General features: G+C 41.9%; 1 protein-coding gene across 1 annotated transcript in view; it reads left to right on the forward strand.

The window, feature by feature from the left end:
- The first annotated feature begins 15,158 nt into the window (after nt 1-15,158).
- The window catches only part of HS6ST1 (heparan sulfate 6-O-sulfotransferase 1), a 206,730-nt gene continuing 197,202 nt past the window's right edge, over nt 15,159-24,686 (forward strand). The window contains exon 1 of the mRNA XM_076341632.1: nt 15,159-15,872. Coding sequence (XP_076197747.1) covers nt 15,355-15,872 — 518 coding nt within the window. The 5' untranslated portion in view covers nt 15,159-15,354. The remainder of the gene's footprint in view (nt 15,873-24,686) is intronic.

A 24,686-nucleotide genomic window follows, 5' to 3' on the forward strand; every position in this document is an offset into this window, starting at 1 on the left:
CTGTGAATGTAAGGGAAAGAGTTGTGCCCAGGATGCTCGACAGAGAGTTTAAGGAAGAGGTTAGTGACACAACCTATAGCAACGGAGGAAAACTTAAGGGCCCAGGGATCCAATGTGATGAATCCCTGACACAATAGCTTGTTAAGTGTTCAGCTTTCTCAATGATACATAGTATTTTGAAACAATTAAATACAGTTACTTCTAGTATCAGCGTGACATCTTTATTTGACGTCTATGGCAGGAGGGCTTATAATTTTAATGAAATACAAAACACATTAAAAATAAGCAATATATAAAAACTTGGTATCAGCGACTTAGACCAGTGTCTAAAGTCAGATGAGCTGCTAAGAAAATGCTAAGAATATTCAGATAGAAAATCCACTGATTCATGATCTCAGCTTAATCACAGAATCATAGAATCATTAAGGTTGGAAAAGACCTCTAAGATCATCGAGTCCAACCATCAACCCAACACCACCATGCCCACTAAACCATGTCCCTAAGCACCTCATCTACACGTCTTTTAAATACCTCCAGGGATGGTGACTCAACCACTTCCCTGGGCAGCCTCTTCCAATGTTTAACCACTCTTTCAGTAAAGAAATTTTTCCTCACGTCCAATCTAAACCTCCCCTGGCGCAACTTGAGGCCATTATAATGGCCATAATATATCAGCAGGATGCACTGTTAAAAATGAGTAGTGATACAAAACACCAGATAACAGAGAACTCTTCTTTTAAGAGGTAGAGTTGAAGAGAATTTAGAACAAGATCAAAAGATGATGAGGTTTTAAGGAGTGAAGCATTACTACTTATAAAGCAAGAATAATAAAAAATAAATTTGCTGAGACTGTATGATTGCCAAGCTGCTTAACATAAACATCGTTTGGGGTTTTTTTGGCTATATTCACACAGATCTGTTAATTTGGGATAGCTTCATTTTCTTTTTCAGGAAAAAAGATGGTTGGTATGAAAATATTAAAAGTTGAAAGGGGAAACAAGTTTGCTGCATCTCAATTAGACATAGGAAAAAGAAATTTGTCTTCAAGAATGCCAGATCAGAAAGCATTTGCCTCTAATGGTTTAGTTCACCATACTGTAAAGATCAAGGCAATTTACAGAACTCTGGTCGGTCTTGTTATAGCCTAAATTTCATGTATGTTCAGTTTAGGCTTTGGCACAGACATAACTCTATTTTCACTGGAGTTAATTCTTCTCTTCCAGTGACCCCTGATAATCTTCCACTGTCTCTTTCTCCAGTTTTTTTTCTCCAGAGTTACATTAGCTGCCAGCTCAAAAGATGGGATGAGCTCAAATTTGAGTGGACTGGATTGTCTTACATTTTTTGACTACAGTAACAGCTTTGTCTGTTTAGAGGTAGTTGTTTGCAGGAAAACATTAAATACTAACTACCTTCCCTTTATTCTCTCCCATTATAATTTCTGTAAAAAGACAGAAGTAAATTTGAGTAAAATATGGTCAAAACTGGATATTAAAGTGTCTAAAGCTAAGCCACATCTGTGTATATGTGTCTGCATTTTCCATCCACACAGCTGCTATAGTGTAGGGAGCAAGGGCTTGTGCTTTGTGTAGGACTAGGACAAGATGGCACAAATTCTGGGACTTAGGCAGTTGTTCGGACTAAACATTGACTAAACAATCATGCCTCGTGGCCTGAAGTTCATAAAATTTACCCTGAGTTAGTAAACTTAAGAGCACAAGGTCCGGTGATTATCAAACATACCACAGTGCAAAAAAGGGAGTCATACAGGATATGACAGTACACTGTGATATGCCTTTAGTTCAAATATTTTTCTGAATATGATACTTTCTCAAAACTTCCCTATCTGTTACTGTGATTATCATTCTTTAGCCAAGGTCACAAGCCACTAATAGATTTCAGTTTTTCTAAACCCATTTCGGAAAACAGGCTTTTTGATCTCTTATTAGTGGTTGCACACTCTCATATCAACACGTTTAAAATGTTCCTATGTGCACATTACTCAAGTTGTATTTTTTAAAAAGCATATGATGAAGTCTACTGCTGAGAATTGTTAGTATGTGGATCTACAGCACGATCTTTTTATGGTTTAATGTGTAGCTATCATCTGCCTCAGAAGTACTGTGAGAAGGGAAATGTGTGGCAGAGCATCAATATCCTCATCTTGGTCCAGGGACAGAGTGGCACAGAACAGGCACAAGTTGTTCTTCTCATGGAGGCTAGTGTCCAGGGCCAAGATCCTGTTTCTTCCTCTCCACAGATTATCTGAAGTGGGAGGAAGGTGCTCATTTTCCTTCCCACCTCTTTCCTCCAGCATGCCACAAAAGTTGTGTCTGAATTCTTTTTCCCTAGAGACAAATGGCTATAGTTTTTAGGCTTGTCTTTCGAGGCTATAATTCTTAGGGGGGGTGGTCTACCTAGGGAGAGGTCTGATGATAATTTCTACTCTCAGCTTGCCCGCGTTATCTTTTCCACAGAGGTTCCTGCTCCACCCCAGTGCAGGAAGGCTCAGTTATTTGAAGAGCTCCCAAAACATTGCAAATTATAGCTGACAATAGGGAAAGCTAAAATCAATGCCAGTTAACCATTCTGTAAGTTATTATAGTTCAGCTCATACCTCTTAAATATCTAAGGGCACAGTGAGACAGGCAGCTGTGTTTGGAAACTGTAACAGTTATTCCTACTGGTCAGTTATGTACGTTTCTTGCACCAGACCCTTTCCCAGAATAAGTCATTTCTAGAAAATAGTCTTGAGGGACCTAAAACGAGAGATAATGAAAGAGTATTTTGCTTTTCCCATTCCCATTGACCCTCCCTTCCACAGCAACTTGCAGTTCAGTGGTGCAAGGGTACCAGAAAACAGTACATCTTCCTCCTGTGGCTACTGCCAGAGAACGTTGCTGATCAATATGCACATATGCTGCCCTCTGATTGTTGCTGGGCCAATCTGTGTCTGAGAACTAGCCTTCTACAGCTGTTTTCAGTACAACTGCTATAAAATCTGCCTTGAGCATTGCTGTCAAGCCAGAGACACTCATCTACTCAGGCTCCCACTGTGCCTACATGAATGCTAGTAAAGGTGGAATTTTCGTGGTATAACTGATATTGTTGGCAAAGAGACTACATCTGTTTTGTTGATTTCCAGTTGCAGCTGTTGATCTGTTGCTGGAATATGTGCACTTTCAGCTACTTTTTCTAGAGCTGAGCATCTTTGACAGAGGTTGTATTGGCAAAAGACATCAGGCACTGTTAGTCCAGGGCTTACAGCTGTTGACACGGTTGTGCTGCTGGAGTGCATCCACTTTGGCACTTTATCGGTAATTGTGTCAACTGTGACCTTGCATGCTTCATGCAGACAATGGAAGGCTAGACTGTACCAGGTTACTTCACCTATTTTTTGCACAGCTGCATAAAAAGCTGTGGTAACAAAACACGGCGCACTTTTCATTCTCTGCTGATCAAAATGTGTTGTACATCCAAACCAAAGCGGTCTGCTGACCAGTTTGATGCATATCCATTTCTCGTATGGTTTCTAGAATTTCGCATATGGAATTGTTGACTATCTAAAGGAATTCTTGCCAGTTCAGTGGCAACAAACATTATACAGAGGCTTGACCTTATCAGCAGGCAATTGTTTGCTCCTTGAAGCTATGAAGAGTAAAGTGCTAACCACAATTTACTCAAGTTTCTGCAAAACCAACACAAAACCTTCTCCAGGATTTATCTCCAGGAATGATGTGGAATCTTTTTCTACGATGTTTTGCTGGATTATCTGAAGAACAGTAATGAAGTACTCACAACCTCTTTTGGCTTCTGCTTCACTAGGACATTCAGATTCTTTTCATAGGTGGCAGCAGTAGTTATCAGCAAGATTCATGTATTCCTCCAAGGGATGCCGTGGACAAGTGTACTTGTACTGCCTTATTATAGCCTTTGCTTCAACACAACATACATTTTTCCAATTTTCATTTCTCTATCATGGACAAAGTTTAAACCCCTTCCTTCCTATACCCTCTTCCCTCAAGAAAAAGTCCACTGTTAACCTGGCAAGCCAGCAGCAGGAGCAGAGGAAGCTCTGAATTAAAATGCTCCAGTGCATTACCCAACTTGGCTTTTGCTTTTCAACAGCCCTAATTTTGCCTGTTATTTTGCATTTCAATGTTTAATAATGCAAATATCTAGCCAACTGTCAGTCTCTTTTCTGAACTGATGCAATAGTTCAACATTGATACAAAGCCCCAAACTCCTTAAAACAGAAGGTGTGTCACTCATAAAGTGGTTCTCCCTCAAAATGGAGCACTTCTATAATCTCTTCCAATTCCTAAATAAGCTAACAGCATGTCTATATAGGCAGTAAATGACCACAGTAAGAACTCCAGAATAGTTCTCTGTATGGACATGGCTCTAGAAAAATAGCTTGGGGAGGGGAGGTTATACCAAAACAAACTACTCTGCATTTGAAGTAAACTGATTATTCCAAAATAAATCACTTTTATTATAGAAGATTGTCCACACTGGGAACTATTATAATACATTTCACTATACTGCCAAGCACAAACTAGAAAGAATAATACTTTTATTTTAAACAATATATAGCCTGTGTGAACTCCTTTTATTTAAGGCTATTTCCATTGTAAGAATAGTATTAGACAGCCTGTTTCTGTTCAGGGATTCTTATCTCAGTGTTCTCAAAAGCTGTTTTCCAAGAGGTTACCAAAATGACAGATATGTGAAAAGCTTTAATATTCTGGCTGGAAAGAGAAATTTTTCTTCTTCCATTCCTTAGACAGCATACCTTTCCCTTAAGTTTGTTTGGTCCACAACAGAATCTTATGTACTGTTACGAAGTGCTTAAACCCTACCTTGTCCAGCTCCTGTGGAAAACACAACTGTGTTTCTTTGAAACAGATACTCGTATGATCTCTTGCCTCTAGCTTCAGTAGCCTTTTCATGAAAATTCTCATCAAATCTAGGAAACCAAGTTTGAAACAGTCATTGTTCTTGAAAACAATGGTGTTCCATACTTTCATAAATTCAGCCCTTTCCATTTTTGAATAAGAATATTCCTGTAACACTTTTCCAAACAAGAAGGCGGCATTTCCTTTCACTACAAATTAATAACTCTTCTAATTAAGGAAAGCAACATTAGAGCTGTTAGGTTTTCATCACAGGGCACAGTATATGCACATCAGCTCCACCTGAGAAAGTGGCAGGGACAAGCATCTTGTATTGCAGCAGCATGCAGAAGCATATATCATCAGAACAGACGCATTGCACTGTCCGTAACAAAGCCTCAGCAATGTACCCTCTGTTACAAATATGTTAATCCACTCTGCAGTGTAAGGGGGGAAGTTAATTGGTGATACACAAAACTTTACCAACTTGGAGGAAAAAAGAAGAGACATAAAAAGGCAAACTAAAAGAAAAGGCCCTAGTCATGTTAAAACTCCAATTGTTTTAACAACTGTACAATAAATGTATCAGAGGGAGGGATTAAAACTTGTGAAATTAACAGAAGTTGCTATCTATACATTCAGTTTCTTTCCTTTTCTGTGATACATATTTTACAGGAAATAGGTTGTTGGGCTTCCTACAGCAGAGTGCATGTGCTCTGTGTTTTTCTTTAAAACATGCTGGCAGGACTGGCTGGTCTTGCTTAGGTCCCATTTTACTGTCAGTGATGAAAAAGTCTTGGAATTTCTCCTGTTTCCATCCAGCATCATCCAGTGATTAGAAAGTGGTACAAGAAAGAAGGTAGCACTGCATCCTCTCAGGGAATGATGTGGAATTCCCTCCAGTAATGCTGGCTGCGAACACTTGCTGGTCATAACTTTTCTTCCTCCTGACAAAGGGGAATGCGGCAGGAATTTTTTTTATTGCAGCAAACATTTTTAAATGGAAGTATGGAGCTGAATGAATTGTACTGACAGAGGGAGGAATCAGTTAACTGAAATTTTCAGTGTCTAGGAGTCAAATCTAGGACAAAATTCAGCACAAGTTCAGTGTAGCTCTGTTGCGTTTTTTAACCATACAGAGTTTTATGCTTACCTGGCTTGTGAGACTCAGTGAAAGGGTAGTTAGGACTTCTATGTTTCCACTAAAATAAAATAATACATTTTTATGGTGTTTAAAAGTTTAATTCTCTGTTTCTGCTATGTATAGACTAGTAGGCTCAAATTTCTTTTGCTTTTCCTCTTATTGTTTTTATGAGTCCTTCATACCAACTAACTGTAATACCAGTGTACTGCATTTGTATGTATTTAGTTTACTTCTAGGACTTTTTATTTGTATAAAAATTGAAGAGACAGAAAGCTCTGTGCCACCAGGTATCACTGATGCTCAGTGTACAAATCAAAAAAAGAATTAAGAGATTGATATACTATGTATAATGCCTTAAGCAGATCAAGCTTGAAATATATAAGCCCTCACTCCAGACACTGTGCTGGGTCTGCAGTTATTTCCCCTATGTGCCTGTATCAGGCTTAACTGATGATCCACCCTGGAGCTGGTCACTCCTTTATCTGATGCAACTTTAAGTCGCCACTATCAGGTACAGTTTGGGTAGATCACTGGTCTAAGTTACCCTGTGGCAAGATTCAAAAAGGGATTAAAGTGCCACCTAGGACTGAACAGCCCAGAAAAGCAAACTTGAAATTCAGTCTGGGAAAGCAGCCTCACACTACAACCCTAGTACGCGATATTGGCCCCACTGTTTTCGTTTTAACCAAGAACTTGTTTGCCTGGTGGCATTTCAGCCTTTTCTCCCCATTTTCTTGTTGCGGTGGCCTAAAAATGTTTAACACTCAAGAGCTCCTTTTACGGTAGCTTTTCTTTAATTATAAATGTTGTGGACTTAATTTTGGCCTTGCAATCTTCATGAAATTCCTTTTCCTCATGCTCTCAAGTGTTGACTTGGTATCTTTTATAAAGACTGTTTTGATAAGATGCTGACAATCACAATCGCTGTGATAAAACCAACTGTGGAAAATCCCTTTGGTTTGCAGCATCAACAGGTCTGGGAGTGCCTGGAGCCACAGCCGAGCGCACTGCCCGGCGCTGGGCACCCGCACTGCACAGGCGTGCGGGCGGCAGTGCAGGGAAGCCCTTGATCTCTTGGTTCTCGGACATGCAGCTCCTACTACACAGAGGCAGCTGGAATGCGAACTTCTTCCCATTTCCTTTACCAATGAGCTAATTTTATGGTGCTCCAAATATTGTGAAACGGACGAGGTTTTTTATTTCTGCACTTTTTTTTCACATTAGGGGATTTTTAAGCCAGCGGCTTTTATTTGTTCAGAAAGTATTCAGACTTTTGTTGGTCAAGTCTACAGCTCTTCTGCTACATTGCTTGTAGAAGCGTAATTGAAAGAGCTGATCCTGTGGACACAAGACAGAGGCTGTGATTATGCACCGCTTAGCTTTGCGAGTCAATATCTTTTTTTAAAAAAAACCCATTAAGCATTGCACTTCAAATTCCTCGCACTTTTCAGGTGGTTGACTTCTGTCTAAAAGTCTTCAAAGAGCTGAACTGTGCACATCACCAGTTTAGCTGCACATCTCTAAGCATATGATTGCTATATAGCCAGTTTATTTTACAGCTTTCAGCTTATTCACTTCATTACATAGCTTCTTAATTTGGGGCTTAAAGGGGAACGTGATTAGTTACTTTTGTGCGTGTATCTCAGTTCTCATGAACTTTAGCGTCCCTGCTTTGTCTGTTCACCATTTATGTTACAACATCAGCAAGGAAGGATGAATGCCTGTTCTAATTAGTTCTTTCCCTGGAGGATCACACAGAGATCTCAAGTCAAAATCCTGTAAGCGCATTTGCTTTAGAATGCAGTTTCCAAACTGAGTTGTCAGTTTTTTGATCAAGATCAAGCAAACAATGGTATAAAACATTAAGAAACAGTGCATGTGTTAACAGGACATTTATATGTTTATGTAAGTCCCAATAGTAAAGGGACAAGGATCTTCCTCGTGCATTGTAGCATTTACTGAAGAGCGTAAAAATAAAATTATATTTCCAATAATATTTAGATTAATATGTATGACACAAAAAATCCATGCCAGCAAGCTTGGCCATAAGCCAATCTTAAGCTTCAGGTCACTGCAGAAAGTTACTAAGCTGTTCATACAGAAATTATTCCAGCACCATTTTCTGACTGTCTAGATACCTGTTACAGGTGTAGATAGAGTCAACATGCAGAAACTTTGCTGGCTGCGCTGACTTCCTTCCACAATGAGACGACCATCTTGGTGTTTCTAGATCCATGGCACCTAATGGTGACACTAATGTCCCTACCAGAAGCCAAGTGTTTGTGACCCATTTGTGTTCTGAGGGGTTTTACAGAGCAAGGCTGAAACGGTTACACTTGTTCCCTGCTAACAGGCATGTCACAGTGGACAGCTGCTGCATGAGAGAGAGTCGGGGGGAAGTGAAATCTTGTAGAACCCAAGCTCCCCTTACGTTTATTTAATCCCCATGTACGATTGGGTAATAATATGCCACCAACAAATAGGCCTGTCCTTTCTATCTAGCCCAGATAGCATCATCTTGCAGCTGTTGCAGTGCGAGTAGGAAAAAAAGAGCTTGAATAAGGAGCAGCTGGCACCTTGTGCCTTCTCTATGGACCCACAAACTCCACCCTTAGATGGATTAATACCTTAGAAACTGTATATGCTTCAGCTGCAGTCCCAACTCCCTGCTTAAACTTGTAGGCATTTGTATATTTTGAAAGCTCAGCTTAGGTCTTTCCAATGTTTCAACGTCCTGACAGACATTTGGGTCTGCCATCTGCAGTTATTATACGGCAGCATGTACATGCACCTTTGGGAAGTTCCACTTTTGCTTATGTTTGTCCACAGGAGATCTCGAAGCAGTGAGCTGCAAATGGAGGCTCATGGGGTGGATCTACTTCAACCATCTTCCCTTTGCAAGAGAGAAAAGACAATCATTATGTAACTAGCTCTGTCTTACCAATCATATGCTGACAGCTAAGACACAGATGTTAGATCCACAGCATCCACATGAGAAGAGGGAGTAGGATGATATCATAACCACATGGTCTGTGAACGTAGTTCTAAAACTCAGATTTGATCTCTGTAGCTGCTGAAGTTAGACTTTCCTTTGTTTAGGACAGCTGTTATTGGCTTCACTGTTTTGATTCCTGCCCAGGTTTCTAAGACTGTCTTTGGTAGCTTTCAAAGAGCAGACATTTCTAGAGGCCCTAAAAAAGTAGTGCAAGAGCCTGAAATCAGAACCAGGCTTGCCAGGTCTGATAGAATTTGGCATCTTCAGTACCTGCTTCCCTGACTGAAATGGAACCGTGTCGTACTCAGGGAGCAGCGATCACTTTGCTGGCTGTGAGAGCTCTGTGGTGTTGTGGCTAACCTACAGCATTAGTACTGAAGCCATAGAGTCTTTACACCAGTGCTTCCAAACTGCTATGGGTTTCCAACTAGGAGTGCAAGTATCACAGGAAAACGGTGTGTGAGTGCTGCCACTCTGTGCGAATGTGTATGGCTGGGAACTGCTACTGATGCTGCAACAGCAGTGGATGAGCCAAATAAGTTTAGAAACCCCTGTTCTACACTTTGCTATAGGTCTGAGCATTGATATTACAGGTCAACTGCTAAATCCTATCATTTGTGACACCTCACCATTCACTCAGTATATGGTACACACATATGTATATCACCAAAGCAAATGAGAGTATCGCATGGCCACTCTTCCTAAAGGAGCAGAAAAAAAAATCTAAATTGGACTAAACAAGGTAAGTGGTTTGTTTCAACCTATTTAGGGGAACAGGGAGCTTATCCTTCAGAAACAAAGTAAATACACTCTTTTTTCTTAATTGTGAGTAGTGGAACTTTATTTAAGGTGCCTTTATTGAGGTATTTCTTAGGGTTTGCAAGTGTTTAAAGAGGATATTTTTACTGCTTTGGTTAACTAAGTTATACTAGTTCACAGCAAACTAGTGTAACTTCTGTGCCAAGAAGCCTTTAGACTTCCCCTGCCTAATGAAGCTACCATTTATTTATTATGCTTTGAGATAAGTATTTCATTGAGGTTTTGGTGGCAGAGGTGGTATGTGGTTTACATGTTTCCTACTGCTGTTTGCTCATGGGAGGCTTTCTGTAATAAGCTGTACTCTCACTATATCTGAGTTTGTCCTCACTTCAGTATTAACTCAGGTGTTGCTCTTCATCTGAGTTCTAACTGCAAATACGTGTGAGCTCACGTGTGTGTTAGTAATTTACACCCAAACTAGTGGACCCATCCCATCATACAGGTCTAAGAGCTAAGCCTAAGTGCCGTTTGCTCTCACTGTTCGCAACCATGTGGATGCAGGCTAAACTGTCTGAAGGCTTAGTCCCTTAGTGTCTGCATTCTGCAGTTACTTGGAAAGAGTGGGAACGGGACAGGCTGCCATGCTGGGAACCAAAGCGAGGCCCTCAGAAGTCCCAGGTGAACATGGAGTACTGCACCTCGCTGTAAACCACTATGGCTTTGTAATGGGACAGCTTACTCCAAGTCAAACCAAAGCCACTACTCTCAGCTTCTCTGCAGGGAAGGCATAGCCCCTGTGGGATATAAAGCAGAATATTATATTAGATCTTAAGGTAAATATTTAGGCATCCAATGACCAGCAGCAAGCAATGATAAAATACTTTTCAGCTGCATTTGCAAAATTTGTGTTTATTTCTTGTTATCTGTAAGAGGATCTCTAATCTTTGTGTCTCACTCCTAGCAATATCATACCATGAATAAATCAGGAGCACTGGCTTAGCTGTCTACGTTTCTCTTGACTGGGAAAGTGGTTGAGTGTAGATCAAGCTTGGGTAACTTAGCTAGCATAAGCCTGACCTCAGTCTGATTTATTTTGTAGTGAGAATTCAAAGTTAATGCCTTCACAAATATGGGATAGCGTGAGGGAATGTACAAAAACAATAGACCTTTCAAATGTACCTGAAGTGACTTAGTCATGTGAAAATCAATGGAACTCATACTCCTAGATCAACTGGATTCCTATGAAAATGCCAAACATAATCTTTCAATTTGCTTGTATTAGGAGAGGTTCTGCTCAGTCTGACATAGATCTGGAATGGAAAGTCGCTAGATATTTCAGTTCTATGTTAGTATAAATGAGCAGAATTTGAGCCACTGCTAAAACTGGTCTTCTGTCCAGTGCCAAGCACAGAATAAAGGAAATTATATTGAACAAATAAAACACGTAGAGTCCATGTTAAGGTTTAATCTCCTAGCACCTAAGACGTGGTTTATTTTTCTCACCACTTTTTGAAGTCCTAGCTTGCATCAATGTAGATTTAAATACAATATGACCTTCAATCAGTTGATTTTGGAGTTCCTGCAGCTTTTGGTATGATTTTTAAATTGATTACCCAAACTGCTTGTGATGGTTAACTGTGTGGCTGATGTAACCTCCCTTGCGCTGGACATGAAGGTGATGTAAGATGTTACAAATTCAGAGATGGAGTATTGCCGTCTGAGGCTTGGTAGTGGAACAAGGGACGTTGGGCAGAGTGCAGTATGAGAGTTTCCATGTGACTTACCAGGGGCTGTACAACAGGAGAGAGACAGCGGATCCCAGCGTACACTTGAATGACTGCAACTTAAGCCATTAGATGACTGAGGGTAGGATTTATGCCAGGAATGGATTGCAAAATGTATTTTTCCAGACTAGAGTACAAAGGACCAGATAGACAACAAAGTGTCAAAGAACTTTTTCAGTGGGTGAAGGGGGGTCTCCTGTTTGCATTTGCTTAGAAGAATGCAGAGAGAAGAAGTCTGAAATGCATCTCCCCCAGTCCACAGGTTAGAGATAAAAATACAAATGTTTTTTTCCTCTAAAATGCTTTCATTCTACGTAAACATTTAGTTTTTAGGCAACTCGGTGATTGCAGATTGTCACTCTCACTGCCTCACAGGAAACAAGAGTTTTGCTCCTGGAGCTAGTCAGACCTACTGTGATGAATCCCAGATGAGACAGAGGAAAGCCTAGGGAGGTCTGGCCTGAGAGTGGAAGATTCAACTTGGAAAGATGGATAATGGCTAAACGCACGGTCTAGGTGAACTCAGAGAATAAGCAGGCAGTAGCAGTAGGTAACAGGAGGTAGCAGTAACAACTTGTATTTTTCAAATTTCTCATCTCTTTCCACTGTTGTTTCCAATGGAAAGGCCAGGGAAAGTGTAGATCTTGTTATTTTAACTCCACTCTAATCTTTTCTGATCTAAGAAACATGCTGGTCTAAACTAGCACTGATGCAGTACTTGATGTATAACTCCCTGTGCAGCAAAGAACTACTCTATCATTGGCTTCAGTGGAATTTTACCTTGAGTATAAATAGGGATTGATTTAAGTATTTGCTTAAGTGATCATCTTAGGTGAGTCATACCTGTAAGCACCTTTGAAATACCAGCATTTCAGAGCAGCATATAGAATTAGCAGGGAAGGATTCCACAGTATTTCAGTAAAAATAAAAGGGTTGATCCCAGAGCTTTGGTTTTGCAGTGTCTCCTAGGCAGGCTGACGTGTACTTGGGTGGGTGGGCGTAGATCAGAAGGGCACAGGCCTTCCCTACACTTCCAGCATGTTCGCCGTCCCCCACTTCTAGATGGAAGGTGCTGCAGTAAAGAAAACAGCATATTTTCAGCCATAACTCTGTATTTTCCTTTGCGGTCTGTTGATCTTTCATGGATCGTATCTTAGTACATTCTTTCACAAACTAACAGGCACTATACTTACGACAAATATAAATCAGTAACGAAATCCACTGGAATATCTCCATCTGTATAACTAAAGAAAAAGGCTAAAATATTTTATATCTTACAGTTAAAACAATTCATTAACAATAAATAGCTCATGTAACTGGAATTAATGGCTGATTTCTTCATAGTTCTGTCATTTCTAAATATTTAAACATTTATAACTGCAGGCAAACACATTGCAATCCTAAAATCTGCTCTGCATTTTTTATGCTGCAGTATATAGTCCGACCATGTATGTAAACCTCTGTATTTCCCAAATCATAATATGAATTTCAAATCTTCAGATTGGGTTTACACTATGCTCTTGGATCTAGCTGAACTTTCTGTGTAAGAATGACGTCATTGTTTCTGGAGTTACTAGCCTACATGAAAAGAAGAAAATCAGCAGCAGACTTTTAGGAGGAAAATATTAAACAAAATAAATGGTTTGAACACAATATATGATGCTTTTGGGTGCTATAAACATTTTATTGTTACTTGTTTGGGAAGAACTGCATAACTCACTGGGGCTCCACAACTTGTGAGAAATGCAGCCATCTCAAAATCTAGCAGATTTATCAGTCATGGTGTTCAAATGAAAATCTGGGATCTCATTTCCTCCTAAGCCCTTATAAATTTGACCCAGTGTTTAACAATGGCTCATCTGCATGTGTTTCCTTACACTTACATAAGACACAACTTGGATTAAAAAGTGTAATCTGATGGGAATATTTTAGTGCCGGAGCGCTAAAACCTAGTCATAACTTCCATTTTAAAGAGCACCGGAATCTTAAGAAAACTGTCACCGATAGCAGTAATTACAGGAGATACGGTATTTCAGTTAGAGATTTTTTGCTAGAAGTTAACAATTGCTCATATTATTAATTCTGCATAGACAATAACTCATGTCTAGATGAAGTGCCAGCATGACTGCCATTACACTGAGCCTCACTGTGCTCTTTGACACGGGCCATGTTTCATCCTCCACTTACAGGCAGCGGAGAGAGGTACCAGATGGTGACTTTCTGGGGTTGCCTGGACACGTTGTGGCAGTGAACCCCGCCTGCCTTTCAGCGCCGGGCTGACAGACCAGCCGCGGGACCCTTCTTGCACCTTCCGGAGAGGACTCTGCTTGGGTAATGTGATTAAGCCTAGCTGTAAACACACCAGCCGGCCTCTGTAGGTCCTTATTGTACTGTTCCTTGCAACAGCATCTCAACCTGCTAACTACTGCCCTACAGAGGATATCGCTGTAAGCCAGCATTTCAGCCTGCTACCTACTGCCCTACAGAGGATGCTGCTGTAAGCCAGCTACGTACCTGGCAGTTCCTGGGTCTTCCAATGTTTTGCTTCATTTGTGAGACTACTGTATCGCAAATGAATTCTGCAGCAGCACCGCTGCTGGATGGAAGGCTGCCTTCAGATCAGCAGAAAGCATTTCGCTGGAAAAGTTTTCTGTAAATAACAGCCCTGTTGATTTTTGCCTCAACTTCACCTATTATTATTATTATTTCCAAATTACGTGGCTGATGGTGTGCACAGGCTCCTTCCTGCTCGCGGACATCATCATCCTCTCTGTGACCGGAGCATTTTCCCGTTGCATCCAGTTGCCACATTGCAACTAAAGGCTTGTGATGTCCCATGCGGCGGCGGCAGCGGGAGCAGACACACGTGGGAAGACCTACTCCTATTTCCATGCAAATTTACTTGTTACTAATAATTGTTGTTTTAAAAAGGGAGTAGAAATCTAGCCCTCGAGGAGTGCCAAGGCTCGCTGTTTGGGATCAATATTAAGGTGGCATATAAAGACTGCCCCCGAAAGCAATGAGAGCCGAGTGCTTCAGGGAGTCGTACCCGCCTCGCAGCCCACCCGGGTCTGGCGTGCGAGTGATTTAAGCGGGGGCCGGGGGAGCGCCGGCGAGAGGAGCGCTCCCGGCGGCGCCCGCAGCTCCGGGCCGGGCCGGGAAAGGCTGCGGTCGGAGCCTCCAACCTGAGAGCTGAGCGCAGTGCGGGCCCGCCGTGCCGCTGCCGCCGCCGCTCGGCGTGCGCCCGCAGCCGGGCGGGCTCGGGGCGGCGGCGGCGCTGTGCATGCCGGGCGCGGGGCGGCGCGGGCAGGAAGCGCTCGCTCCCGGCCGAGCCGAGCCCGTGTGCAGCCGGCGGCGGGGGCGGGCGCTGCCGTGCCGGTGCCGCTGGGGCTGGGGCACGGCGGAGTGCCGCGGCGGAGGCAGTGGCGGGATGGGGTTGGCTTCCTGAAGCGGGGGGAGGGCGGGAGGGGGCTGGTTTTGCATTTCGGTCCCTCTCCGCCCCCCTCCTGCCCCTCTCTCCCAAGTTCGCCGCTCTGCCGCGGCCCCTCCGGAGCGGCCGGCTGCGGGCTGCCCCTGCCCGGCTCCCGGCGCTGCCCGCGGCGGGGCGGGACAGCGGGGAGCCGAGGTAACCCGGGGAGCGGCCTGCCGCCCCCGGGGAGGCTCTGCTCCGGGGAGCAGTGGGGGGGAGGCGGCTGGCACAGGCGCCGGGTTCCGCCGCCCGCCCCCCGGCACAGCCGCCGTCTGCCCAGCGCTGGCAGCCCCGGGAGATGGTGACACATGAAGCGTGCGGGAAGGACCATGGTTGAGAGGACCAGCAAGTTCTTGCTGATCGTGGCTGTCTCGGTGTGCTTCATGCTTATCCTGTACCAGTACGTGGGGCCGGGGCTGAGCCTGGGTTCCCCCAGCGGCCGCTCCTACTCGGAGGAGCTGGACCTCTTCCCCACGCCGGACCCGCACTACGTGAAGAAGTACTACTTCCCCGTGCGGGAGCTGGAGCGGGAGCTCGCCTTCGACATGAAGGGCGAGGACGTGATCGTCTTCCTGCACATCCAGAAGACCGGCGGCACCACCTTCGGCCGCCACCTGGTGCAAAACGTGCGGCTGGAGGTGCCCTGCGACTGCCGGCCCGGGCAGAAGAAGTGCACCTGCTACCGCCCCAACCGCCGGGAGACCTGGCTCTTCTCCCGCTTCTCCACGGGCTGGAGCTGCGGGCTGCACGCCGACTGGACCGAGCTCACCAACTGCGTGCCCGGAGTGCTGGACCGCCGGGAGAGCGCCGCCGCCAAGACGCCCAGGTACCGGCCCGCCGCCGTCTCCCCCTTCCCCGCTGCCCCTCGGGCCGCGCACCCCTCCGCCCGCCGCCGCTCGCCCGAGCCCTTCCACTGTTGAGCCCCCCTCCCTGTGCTTTGCAGCATGCTGCTAACGTGCTGTGCCCCAACCTGCCCTGAACCTTTCCTCAGCCGGTTCACCTGTCCTCCCCTCCCGTCCTCCAGGCTGTGCCCTGCACCTTCCTTCTGCATTCCCAGGCAAATACACGGCTCTTTCCCTCCCACGTACCTAGTACACGGCACCCTCAGCCCATGTTCTTCTGCTCTAGCAGCCTCTGTGGACCCTTTAGCAAGCCTATGTATTTGTGCCACTGACTCTCTTTTCTAAACATTTAGTCTTTATCTCAGACCTCACTTGCCTCCTTTTAGTACCCGTTACACCATACCCTAGTCTCAAGCTCAAGTAACCAGCTTTGCCCTAACCTGTGCACCCCTCTTCCTCCAGCTGAAATCGTTCTCCAGTGCAACTGAGGAGAGGTACAGCAGGACCACCAGCCCTCATGCCTACCCCCTTGTTTTACCCCCCTAGTCTGCCTGATAGTTTTTTGCACGTTGCAGAAAACATCCCTTAAACGCCCTTTCATATATTCCTTGCTGTTTATCTTGATGGGAGACCTGAGGTGAAATCTTACGGGGAAAGGAGCTACCTTGTACATGTTCCTTGTGTCTCCCTCATGTGTGCACCAGGAGAGAGGGAGAGCCATCCTAAAGCACCCCTCGGTGCATCCCCGCTGAACACCCAGTGTATTTCTGCCCTCTTATCTCATTATTTCTCTACCTTGGTCTCTTTATAAATGATAAGCTTCAGAGGAATTTTCTGTTTGAAGTACTCTGGTAAAGACAGTGGCTTATACCAAGATCTCCAAAGATTATGTTCTTTTAGCTCAATACACCTTTGTGTCTTTCATTTCAGGAGACAGGTTTTTTTTAATTGATCGCTATTATTTTAACACCACACGCACCTTCCTTGACATATCGGTGTTTTTATTACGACACTTTGTAATCTGTTTGCCTTAAAGTTTCATTCTTAAAGGTGTCCAAGATCTTATGCTAACATTTGCTTATGCCATATGCTTTATTTATCATACGTAATCCCTTTAGTGAAAAGTGGCCTTTAAGAAAGTATGTTGTGGCATCATACTGTTTTTTCTCTAAGTTTTTTAAAAACGATTTTTAATCATTTTTCTCTCATTGAAACTGCGTGTGATTGCTGCGGTTCTTTATTGTCTCTGTCATGATTGCTGCTGTTTTCAACGCGTTTCAGTGTTAGTCATCCAAGTACTATGCTCAGATTGCTGTCATGCTGCCTGACCCAGGAGCAGCAAACTGAAGTATGTACCTAAAGGACTGAGTGTTCAGGCTTTCCTGTGATTTCTTATTTTATTAATAAAGGTGCTTGAAAACACCTATAAGTAAAATATCCGAAGCCCATCTGGTTGCTGTTGAGATCTTTAGTTAAGTGTTGTAAGGAAAAATGCACAAAGTTCAAATCTGATTTAAAAAAGAAACAAAAAATTACCCGTTTTGCGAACCTTGGCACTCGGCTAGCAAACCATTAACCTTATATAAAGAAAGACCTGTGTAGTTTTATGAATTGTCTCGGAGCCTCGTGTGCTTCCGTTGGCAATTTTGTACTGAAATCTGCTATGTGTTCAGTATTTAACTGTCTCATCCTACTTAGCAGTTGTTTTTTTGTATAGGTACCTGACAACAGGGCACTTCAGGTTGTGAAGTAGCAATTAAATTCCTTACTGCAACTCATAGGAAGTTGAGAACCAGAAGCCTGTTGCCTCATCTCAAATGCTCGTAAATAAGATTTTCTTTGCCATTTGTTTTGGAACATCAGGAACTATATGCTTCTTAACTGTCTTGATTTTTGGATGTGCAGGAAGAATAATGAATCCTGTCCCATTCCCTCTGCATATCCAGAAATAGTTCTGCTTAATGTCGTCTCTACTTCCCTTAAATCTAAATTAGAACTTCATTTTCAGCGGTGTAAGAACTATGAAGTGGAAGTTTTAGGTAATATAAGGTTTATTGCCTTGGTCTGTTAAACAAAAAACAGAATTTACTGTTCATTGTATCTTGGGGGTGGTTTTGGTGCAATGAACAGCTGCTGGTTATTTTAATAATACTGTCCTAGGATACTGCTCTGTTGTACTGCAGTCCAGTTTAGTAGGCACCTTCTCCAAACCATTATTTATTTCGTGTCTAAGAAAATTGGGAATAAGAGGCAGGCAGTGCTTGTTTAAAATAAAAATTTGATGGATTTTCTTTGTTAGAAAAAAGATAGTCTTATGTCCGTTACACTAAGAACAATGTAACTTTATTTCTCCATTGTGAATGCTGGATCTCTCATGTTGAAACAGGACATGTTTTTACAGAAGGCATATGCTAGTGAGGCTACTGTTGTATAATGGAACTGAACTATGAAAATATCTCTCTCTCTCTCTCTCTCTCTCTCTCTCAAGAAAAAAAGAGAAAAAAGAGCAGTAAACAACCATTCCGGCAGGGTTCACTCAGATTCTAATATTATCCACTGTGGGTTTTGGAGTACAGTCTTCAAATTCAGCTTTTAAAGCTAATGTACTGGCCTCTGCATTTACTACTTAATGCGAAGTTTAAACCTTTGTTCTTGCAACTATATGTTTATCCCCCAAAACAAACCAGCTGACTTGTGATTACAAATAAATCTGCCTTCTAGTGAACGTTGGAAAGCATGAAGGTCATTCGGTATTGCCCACATGTACAAATCATGAGCTTAAAGCTGTTAACTTTGTAAGGAATGCAGTTTTATCACTGCACAGTGCCCTATTGCACTACATTCCATAACCCATGCATGGTACATAAATTTACAATGCAATTGCTCTTTTTATTGTTCTGCTGTTCTGTGTTAGACTTAATGATTAGGAGTCCTAGATTGCCGAAGACTGCAATTTTTTTCTTCTTTTCTTTCTTTCTTTCTTTCTTTCTTTTGCATTGATATAGTAAGCAGTTAGAGATGGGTGTTTTAGTTCTAATGGGTCAGCACTCTAAAAAAAAAAAAAACAACAAACCAAAAACAACCAAAAAAAAACCCAAACACAAAAAACCCCCAACAAAACCAAAACAACAAACTACTGGTTTTCGTCTTCCTCCCACCCCCTGCCCCTGCTAGTGACTTTCCCTGTTTTGTATTCAAAAGACTTCTGGACAAGCACTTCTTGAAGCAAATGTTATGTTTTATACACAGCCAGTAAAAGAAAGAGATTGATTTGTTTGGGGGCTGTAAAACTTGGAACTCCAAGGAACTCTGAAGCTGGCTACGTTTATCAGTTAAGTTACTCAGCTGCAGTACTCTTCATGGCTTTAGTAGAGGGCAAATTCCAAGATTTTGGGAATGGAGGCCTATTCATTCCTTGTACTGTTAGGCATAAATAACAGCTGGAAAAGACTTTTAAAAAAGAAGTAGATAATACTAGGATGCATGCTTTGAGTCATCATGATGATATTTCAGAAAGCAGAGGCTAAGCAGTTTCTGTGAACTGCTCCCTTAAATTTGTCTCACCTAAAACTGCAAGAGATCTAATCTCTTCAGTTGATTCTGGAAAAAAGCCAAACTTTTCTGTCAGCTCGGTTCTTTATCTTGACTTCCAGAATTAGAAAAATCTATGAAGTGATCCACTAGGAACTTGTCCGTCTCCTCCCTTAAAAGACTGAAAGAAAGCCCTTAGAGGTGGTGGAAAGGTTCCTTTGTTAGCCCCTGGAGGAAATGTGATTCAGTGCTCTTCTGGCTGCGTCCTTCTTCCATGCTCCAACACAAGAGCAGAGCTAGGTGTTCTGAAGTTGTCCTTGTAGGACACTGCATGTGTGAGCTTGACTCTAATGTAATGTGCTGCAGGAACAGTAAAACAAATAAATTACGCTGAAGGAATTCTACCTGCTTCGTTTCCCACCTCTTCTCAAAAAAACAAACAAACAAAAACAAAAAAAGAACCCAACCCAAACAACCTAGGCTTTGTTGCTATCCTGCAGGTTTCTTCTGTCTCATGAAAACAAGAGCATCTAAGCTGGCATTTTCCTGAAGACACATTATTCACGTGGAGAGGACTTTAAGGCAAACAGCTCCATTAAAAATATATTTCATGCCAGCTGCTTGTTGCTGTAGAGAACCCATGTACTTGGTAGAGTGTTGGAAGGGCATTGCTGGCTCTGTGCTCCCCCAGCTCACATGCATGCTCTGCCTTCTGTTACTCTCTTTCAAGCACGAGGTAGATTTCTTTTTTAATTTTTTTTAATGAGCCACCTCAAGACACTAGCTTAGTCTTGGCTTTATGTATGTGTTTCTGTGCTAGTCTGTCATAGAAGTTTGGTTTCTGAGTTCATCTATGGACAAAAAGATTAACAAAAGTATTTCTCTGTGATTTTTAAAAGCAAGTGCACTCTTCCAATTTCAATATTCTTTCTCAAGATTTCGTATGCTTTAGAAATAAAAAAATTGTAATCCACATACTTTTATGTAAGAAATCTATGGCAGGTTAGTAAAACCTGCTGTTAAACAGATCAGTCCAAGTTTTAGAATCTCTCTGATAAGCTATTTAGAGCTTATGTTTTGGGTTGGGGTTTTTTTTAAAGAAACAATTAACAGGGCTCAGCAGTTTGTTAGTTTGATTTTTCTGAAGTGTGAACTTTCACAGCTTCCAACTGCATATCTGTCCCTTTGCAGGGATCTGTTCTTGATGAGGTTTTTATTATATGTGTGCTTAGCAGAGACATGTTGTCAAGAGACCAACTGTTTGAGAATGAAAGGCTTTACCAAATCATTTTTATAATATTAGCATTTTTTAAAAGCTTAGGCTTATCATTCTTTGTGGATCTGTGTGTGCTGGGGGTTGTGAAATACCTGTCTGCAGGGAGCAAGGGGCACTTTTTCCACTCACCAGTTCAACTCAGACTAGTTTCTCTTAAGGACTCATGGGCAAGTATTAATATAAACCTTTTTTCAGTAGCCTGATTCTTCTCTCAAATCCTTAGTGTGTGGAGTATTTTAAAGCCTTCTAGTCTGATATAGAACCTTTTGCATCCAGTTGTGCTCACCCATAAAGCCAGGTTGGTCTTTCAGAACCGAACAATGCTGAAGGGCCGGATAGTTTTGTAGTGAAAATCTTTAAATTTGACATAGTAACTAAAAGTAGCTGAAAGTTGGAACTCTTCAAATAGCTGCCTTAAGTTTGAGGTACTGTATTTATCTGAGCTTAAGACTTTGGGCTAGTACACAAGGTTTAATTACTCTTACTATTTTTTTCTTTTGTTAGCAAAGCAAAAGGATGTGTCCCTGCTTGAGTATACTTATACTAACCTGATTTTGCAAAACTATGCATTTGGCTGTTTTTCATTAATCTTTAAACAAAAGTTGTGTCATAACATAGTAGTTTTGTTTTTCTGCTTAGAAGTTTGCAAACACTCTTTACCCAGACCTCAGATTTTGCTTTTTCGCCCTTATCCTTTCCTACTCTACTAATAAGAATGTATGCTATTCTGAGTAAAACCTTTGATAATCACCTTTTTTTTTTTTTTTTTAACCAACAATTCAGAAATAATTACTTTAAAAGAGCTGGCTTGAATTTTATTAATGACTGAACTGATGCTTTGATATATACTCCCAGTGTAAGGACAGTCTTTAAAGAATTGTCCACTATAAATGCACAGCAGATGTATTCCACCACACTAGTGCATGCAAAGTTTTTGAGGTTAATTACTTAGAGATTACAGTTTGTAACATTTTGTGTGAAACATCTTGGCCAAACCGATGCCATGCCCTGTTTTCTAGTCTCTGCTGAACAGTCCTGTTTTGTCAGTTTGAAATGCCAAATAGAGGGCCTGTTCTCTATCACTCGTTGAGCAATTTTAGTGCGTGTATATCTTTTCCAAACTAATGTGATCTTGAGCAATGCCACCTTGTGAACTTTATGTCGCATCTTGAAAGAAATATGTGATTTGAGAAAATTGGAGTTCATTAGTGCTGTAGGGGCTTTAGGTGAAAAATAACGCGTGATCTGCAAGTATGCGAATTTGATGTCGCCTGATAGAACAGCTGCAGACTTACCTAGTGTGACTGGGTGGGGCATGTCTGGGTATGTGTGTTGAGGCCTCTTCCCTGCAGGAGACTGGTGAAGGTCTTTAGCTGGATAGTAGGATGTGAACTGGAAGAGGTCATGTTACCTCTTAAGAAAGCACTGCTAGAAGAGATTATGTTATAACTTGGAGACTATTACAATGTTGCCTTCCCTCTGGGCCATCTGTTCCTTCTAGGAAGGAGGAAGAGATTAGCCTCCTCATGTGGCCTCTTTGTTCATTGATTTGCAGGGTTAGAATTAACGGCAGCCAGCAAAAGCTTTTGGCTGCCTGTTGTAGAAAGTGTAGGAATTGTAGAAATTGGAGGAGTTTTTGGGACCTGTTTTCTAGAAAGTAATTCAGGATATGCAGGCCCGGAGTTATTTAAGAAAACTTCTCTGTGAGTTCCTTTCATAGGTGAAATTGATGTGCCTTATCTGAGTCATATTTGTACGCAATGCCCACGCTTCTGGCTCTCACCAGAGTCCTAGATGACTCTTTGCCAACATGTTCCTAACCCAAATGTTAGTCACAACACCGACAAGCAGAGCCTCAGAAGAATCATGATAGAGGTTAGTCAAAGGGGTTGTGGTTGTGGCTGTGGTATTCTACTTACTTTGACCTGGAAGCAAAGAGTGACTGTACAGATAGAACACACCTGATTTTAAATTCATTTAGGAGTATCTGGCTTATCGAATGTATCACACATGTTCTGAGTCTACCTACTGTACATCCTACTGTCTTTTACAGGTTATGGCTTTTGTACATCTCAAAAAGTGGGAGAGCAGCATGGACAATTGCCTTGAGTCAGTCACAGAACCAAGGTCACTGCTTTGTGTCTCTTTATTGTAAGCTTCTAGTTATTCTGCAGCAACTTTACCAAACTTGTGGTAGTAATGCTTTAAATAGGTAATATTTTGTCAGTGAGCACTTGGGCTTGTGCTTGCTTTAGAAAGCCAAAGTAGCATAGTCTAACTCCACAAAGGTTATCTTTGTTTATGTTTGTATTTCCAGAAAGTATTAGAGCAGAGAGAAATTTTCCCTTATTGACTGAAATTGTGCTTTGTCAAGCAAAGATAAAGCATGGTTTTTAATTCCTAATAATCACAGTTGTGATAGCTGCTGAGTCAAGATTTTTTGATGGAGTCTTGCTTGATGTGGATGGAAGGGAATGATACTTAAACATCAGAAGCAAATGTCTTCCTAAATAAAGATGTTAGTGATAGTGTGTTTAAAGAGTATATGAAGCACAGGAGGAACTCAGAGCTGAAGTAGTCCATTACAAATTCTCTTGTTTCTGAAATGGTGGTTGTCCTTAAAAACAAAAAAATTCTCTACTTTTTCTAAAGGAATTAAAGTAGAATTGATGAGGAAAAAATAACCACTAGCATAGATTCAAAGCAACACAGTTTCTGTAATTGCTGTTCGATGTATTTTTGTTCACCCTTCTGTTTCTGTAACAGAGTGCTGAAAATCCAGTCTGAGAATCTCTCTGAAGAGTCCTTTGGAGATTATTGCCACAAAGACACAAAGAGCGTTAAACACCTCTGTACTGTAGCATGTCAAGTTTCAGATCTGAAGGGGATGCTTCAGATACTCTTGTATGTTACTGCCAAAGGAGGAGCTATTTACCAATGCATGGCTATTGGAGCCTGAGACATCCCATGATTGGAAAAAGTGTTTTCAGGAAAGGTCCATGCAGAGAGAGGTCATCAAACCAAAAAGCACATCATATACTTAATAGGGTTTAGTTGTTTCTACTTGTATTAAATGGCCTACATCCATTCTCATTTCTGTGCTTACATCATACTTCTGAGGCTACTATACTGAATGCTGCTTCATCCCTACAAACTGCTGTGTAGAGCTAAGCATATGAAATATTCTGGGGCATCTCTGTTTCGATGATGCAACCAGAAAGGATTAAGAAACTCCTGTTGTCCACCTCTAACTGTAACCTGAATTTCTTAGCAGTACTAGTTATATAGCTCTTTCACCTGTATGTCTCAAAGCCTCTTACAAAGTATATAGTAAATAGCACCTGGTGTTATATTCATTCACAACCTAAAACAACTTGTAAATGGTCTGTCTTAAAGCTGGCTTTGACCGTAGATTTCAGGCTTATATGTTAATGTACAGACCTTTCCTGCCCAGTGAATTTGTCTCTTTCAGAAGCAACTGGTTTCTTAGCATGTTATTACTCCTTTGTTCTGTACTTCCCTTCCTTCCATCCTATTAATGGTAAATTCTACATAATAGCTCACCTATGTTTTTATAGAGGAAATATTTCACAATTTCCTGCCAATTTAAACAAGAAAACAGTGATTTGCAATTAGCTTTTTATGGTCTGACTCTGTTTTTTGCTTCATAACTGATCGCCAGCCTATTAAGCAGAAATTCTTTGATTACACCTCACTGCAGATTGAAATATTATCATTCCTTTTACGGAGCTCTTCTGTGCGAGGGGGGAGACTTCTGAGCCACCTTTGCGTTTGTGTTTGGTTTTTTTTTTTTTTAAATATACCAAATTTCCTTTTTGGTTAGTGTTAATCTTAAAGTACTAACAAGATGATTTAAGATTTTGTCTGGCCAAATAGCATTGCTTAGAGTTTCAAAATGCCTGGTGACTTTTCATTGTCTAATTTCAGATATGTTGAAAGGGGCCTGGTTTCTGGACAAGTGCTAAAGAAG

This window comes from Aptenodytes patagonicus, chromosome 6, assembly GCF_965638725.1.
Source record: "Aptenodytes patagonicus chromosome 6, bAptPat1.pri.cur, whole genome shotgun sequence".
Classification (NCBI taxonomy): Eukaryota; Metazoa; Chordata; class Aves; order Sphenisciformes; family Spheniscidae; genus Aptenodytes; species Aptenodytes patagonicus.